Here is a 4,648-nt window from a genome sequence, read left to right as displayed (position 1 = left end):
TCCGACATATAGCAGATTGTGTTTATGGTTCGTGTTTCTTCTTCTTTTTGAATACTGTTCACATATGATTCCCGCTTTCTACCGGGACACTTTTTACCCAATGTTCACCAATTTATTCGCCTTTCTAAATTTCGATTCTGACTGGTGTCGCACGATGTTGCCATGTCTGCTTCCCTGATGGCTGATGCAAAATGTGATACAAATCGTGAAAGTGAATGAATTCGGTGGAAGTTTCACGCCACGCAACCCTTCAGCGGCTTCGTAGTAGTAATAGAGAGAGAGAGAGAGAGAGAGATAGCTGAAGGAATACTGGTTACGAGTTTAGTATGCTGCTAAGTTTTTATGTTTTCTCACTCACAAACCCTGCCGTCGCGCTGCCCTGCATTGTTTCTGGCGTTAGGGGTTTTCGAACTGCAGTTCGATTACTTATTTTTTCGTGCAACATTCTTGCACGACGCCCATTGCTAAGATCCGCGTTTTTCTCGCTCCGCTGGCTTATGCACCACCCCGTGGGTTTAGTAAATAATACTTCTAGTGAACATTCATCTACACACTCAACCATTCAGCTATCGAGGATCGGCGAGGATCGCGTAGTCTAGTATCCCTCAACGTACTCTCTCATTCGCAACTTGAGGAATATCAACGTGTAACGTTCGCTTGATTGCGACATTTTTGTGCCCTAACCCAATCCGATAGCAGAACCGCGTTATGCACAGTTCCACTTCCGTTGCTCTGGGCGGCAACAAGCTTCTCAGTGTTCTTCCTATGCCGATGCATCGACGGTAAAATTGCTTATCTTAGGTTAAGTCTTTTCCCGGAGGGAAGCTATAATGGTGTCTGCGAAGCCGTCAAATCACACATCTCCCTCACTACACTACACACGGACACACAACAATATCCTAGCTTACTGGAAGATCACTTCGTTTCGTATAGAGAGCGCACAGCAAATTGGCCAATCAAACGAAATCCTCGCCAACGGCCCTTCGCGGGTGTTGCAGAGCCCATTTCAGGAAACTAGATTAAGGTGGAATTTGACACTACCCAAATTGATTGTTTGACTCAAACGCAAAAGAAACGTGGTGGCCTAAATGCAAATAGAATGTTTACAACCATTTGTTTGCAACATAAACTGTAGATTTTTCGATCATGCACCCGAATGCTGTATCTCAGAAGTAGTCCGAAAATCCATCTTCGTGTGCTTCGTTTGCGTCATCATGCGAAGGTGGGGCATGCACCGTTACCGTTTCGCACGCGTTTGATATTTGTGTTCTTTCCTGTCCAGGAGCTGGCGTCGGGATTAGATGAAAATCTCACTCCTGCCCTGGGCACGAATGTACTCCTAGAGTTTAGCGCAGCGAATCGAAAAAGGACGAAAGAAAAGGAGACGAAAATAGCTTCAATTCGCATCACGTTCGACGCTGCTGTCATCCGTCGAAAGGTCTTTTGAGAAGGAGGGCAACTGAACAAAAAAACCCCTTACGAACGAAAGTAAATGTACGTCGAAATTATAATTGGCGAGTCGGCGATGGCGTTCAGATGAGATGTCGTCGTCAGAATTTGGTTTATTAATAAGTCGTACACAAGTTTAAGTAGAGTTTCCTCCTTTTCTATTACACCTCCAGCACTTAATAAAAATAATAATAACTATTAATGTAGTAATCGCTAGAGGAAAGGGGGTTACAGCGAAACAAATGCCTCTTTACAATAATGCCGCGCTGTGTGCGGTTGGAGGATTTAAGCTGCAGGTTTCAGCTGATGCACAGCAGGTTACTATGATGCAAAAGCGCACAGCGCACGCACAAGGTTGCCACCGTTTTCTTCTTCTCTAAGTCACCATTGAACCGGTTCCTTTTTTCCGGTCCGGTCGGCGGTTGTGGAGGGAATAACGCATGATGAGCGTCGTGGCGCATCGTGGCGTAAGTAGGAAATAAACCTTCCACTTCTGTGAGCAAATTAAAAAAAAAACTTCTACATCGCTAGAGAGTGTTTAAACGGGCGGGACCTGTCCACCGCTAAGCCTTCGATTCTCGCTAATCTCATGATGAAGGGGACAAGTACAGGACCGAAACTAAAACGGGTACAAAATAAACGGCCCAGCACTGGGAACTGGGTGGGAAGGAGTGGCCGGTCTTCAGCTACATTAAATACTAAACCCTTAAAATCGTGTTACTCCGTCGCTCCGTCGCTCTGCCAGTCGAGAGGTACGCGTAAGGTTCGAACAAAAGATAGAAAGTCCTTGTTCTGGGGGTCAGGGAAGCCGTCTTCAAGGAAACCAGGACAGGGAAGGGTGGCTCGCCGGTCTACCAACCTAGTAGAACTGATTGCCGTGCAGCGGTTGACCGGGATGGTGATGGTGGTGGTGCTGGCTGTTGAGCAGCTGCTGGGCCGGCGAGGTGAAGAGCGAGGGCGAGATGGCACCACCGATCAGTTGGTGTTGGGCGACGTTCTGCGTAGAGGTGGCCGCACACCCGATCGGCGGTGTCATTGCGAGCTGCTGCGCGGTCGTCGATTGTTGCTGCTGCTGCTGCTGGTGGTGGTGTTGCTGTTGCGTCGCGGAGTTGCTCGATTGTTGCTGCGATTGTTGCTGCTGCTGTTGTTGCCGGCCGGTGCTCGAGATGAGACCCGGATGTATGTTGGGCTGATTGCCGATCGCCATCAGGTTCGTGTTGATAATTGTCGAGGACATGTCAACCTCGCCGAGCCCGTTCACCGTGATGCCGTTTACCAGATTGACCGCATTCCGTGCGCCCTGCGCGTCCAGCTGGCTCCAGTACGCCTCGCTCGGCGAGGTCGTGTTGGACCCGGGCGGAGCAGGCACGGGCGCTCCCGTGTACCGGAAGTACGGATTCTTCAGATCGAGCGTGTTCGAGGACGTGATCATCGTGCCCTCGAGCTTCAGGTCGATCTCGACGTCGTAGCTTTGGCGCTGGTTCGCCGCCAGCACCACCTTCCCCGACAGGACCTGGCCCTGTTTGACGAAGATCGGTGTCTGCAGCAGGCACCGCACCTGGTACCAGTGCGTGAGCGGTTCGGTCGGTGCCGTCGACAGCCAGATCTGCGAACAGCTGCCGGCAAACTCGACATCGAACCAAAACGCCAACCCGTGGCAGGTGCCCGTTTCGAGCACATGGAACTCGACGTCGAGCAGAATCCGGTGCAGGTCCTTCTCGTCCGCCGTGAGAAAGTTCGTCGTGTGGCGCACCGATTTCGACATACAGATCCGAATGTCGAACGTGTCGACGATCGGCTGCCGGAAGTACTCCTTCATCGCGGCGTCCCTCAGCGCCACCAGGTTCACACCGTGGAACTCGGTCTGCATCCAAAAGTTAGCCTTATTGTACTGCTCCATGTAGAGTGCCTCGTCCGTGAAGGGGGCCACGTGCAGATCGCCACGCGACGGGTACATTCGTCCGTCCGCCTTCAGCCACTTCTTGCCATGCAGATACGTCTCGAGCATCCGTTCGTTGTACAGCATGTAGCCCATCGGCTCGGAGATGATTACGTCGACCCGCTCCGGGAGCTCGATCTCCTCGATCTTGCCCGCGATCACGATGATCTTCTCGCTCAGATTGTTCGAACTGACCAGCTGCTGAGCGTACTGTGCCATATTGCTTGCCTCCACCGCGTACACTTTGGCCGCACCGGCCTGCACCGCGAAGAACGATAGAATTCCTGAAGAAGAAGAAAAAACGGCATCGAAAATGAACCATGGCCATCGGTGGCGAGAAGGAGCGAGCTTCCTCGCCGTTCGCCTCCGTTGCGCGCTCTCACCAGACCCGGCACCGACGTCGAGCACCACCTTGCCCTGAAAGTCCTGTGCGTTGTTGTAGATCGCCCGCTGGTAGGTGCTGGTCCGCACGAAGTCCTGCATCATGTTTTGTTGCTGCGACAGGTAGCCATAGAACTGGAAGTACTGCGAGGCGGACGAGTCCTCGGTGCGCAGGTTAAACACCGAGCTCACCTTGCCGGAGATCTTTTGCAGCAGCCCCCGAAACTGCTGGCAGTCGGAGCGGGACGCGAACCGAATGACGATCACCTCCCCACCCACGACCAGTAGGTGGGCGGTGTTGCCGCGCGGCAGGTGCGTCGTGCTGGAACCATCCACGAGCAGCTCTTCAAGCTGTCGCCCTTCCGTGGGCCGGCTGCCTTTCGGAATCACTTCCGCTTCGCTTAGCAAACGCAGCGTCATGCCCTGTGGATCGTAACCGCACACCACCGTGACCCGGTGACCGTCGTACTTGCGGACCAGCTTGTCGGAACCGTCGAGCAGCAACACTTCGCACCCCGGCAGACGGGCCACTTGTTCACCGGTTGACGTGACCTTCAGTGCGGAACTCATTTCTGTGTGAATTTTCCGGCCTTCCTTGGCGCAAACGGGCCCGGGACGTGTCGAGCGAACGTAGCGGAACTACCTAAAACGGTAGCACGGTGCGGGGCGCGCTGGCGACACACACACGCAACGACACGCAACACAGACGCGCACACGGACTGACCCCGGGAACGCGAGGGTCAGCAGGACGGGACGGCGAGACCGAAATTTGCGAGACACCAGCGGCACGCAAATCGACAACCGCGGATACTCTTTCGCGCACGAACCACAACGATGACACAAACGCTCCGCAAGGAAGGTTCCTGAGCTGCCGCCAGT

General features: G+C 53.3%; 1 protein-coding gene across 1 annotated transcript; it reads right to left on the bottom strand.

Annotated features, from left to right (window-relative positions):
- Positions 1–1,181: 1,181 nt before the first annotated feature.
- Positions 1,182–4,339, bottom strand: LOC128270142 (histone-arginine methyltransferase CARMER). Its single transcript, XM_053007546.1, has 3 exons — positions 3,772–4,339; positions 2,309–3,672; positions 1,182–1,339 (listed from the first exon to the last, which is right to left on the bottom strand). Exons 1-2 carry the CDS (start codon positions 4,337–4,339, stop codon positions 2,309–2,311), a joined length of 1,932 nt encoding a protein of 643 aa, XP_052863506.1. The 3' UTR covers positions 1,182–1,339.
- Positions 4,340–4,648: the final 309 nt, after the last annotated feature.

This window comes from Anopheles cruzii, chromosome 3 (genome assembly GCF_943734635.1).
Source record: "Anopheles cruzii chromosome 3, idAnoCruzAS_RS32_06, whole genome shotgun sequence".
Classification (NCBI taxonomy): domain Eukaryota; kingdom Metazoa; phylum Arthropoda; class Insecta; order Diptera; family Culicidae; genus Anopheles; species Anopheles cruzii.
The sequence above is the reverse complement of the archived record's forward strand: the minus strand, read 5'-3'. Positions and strand labels throughout refer to the sequence as shown.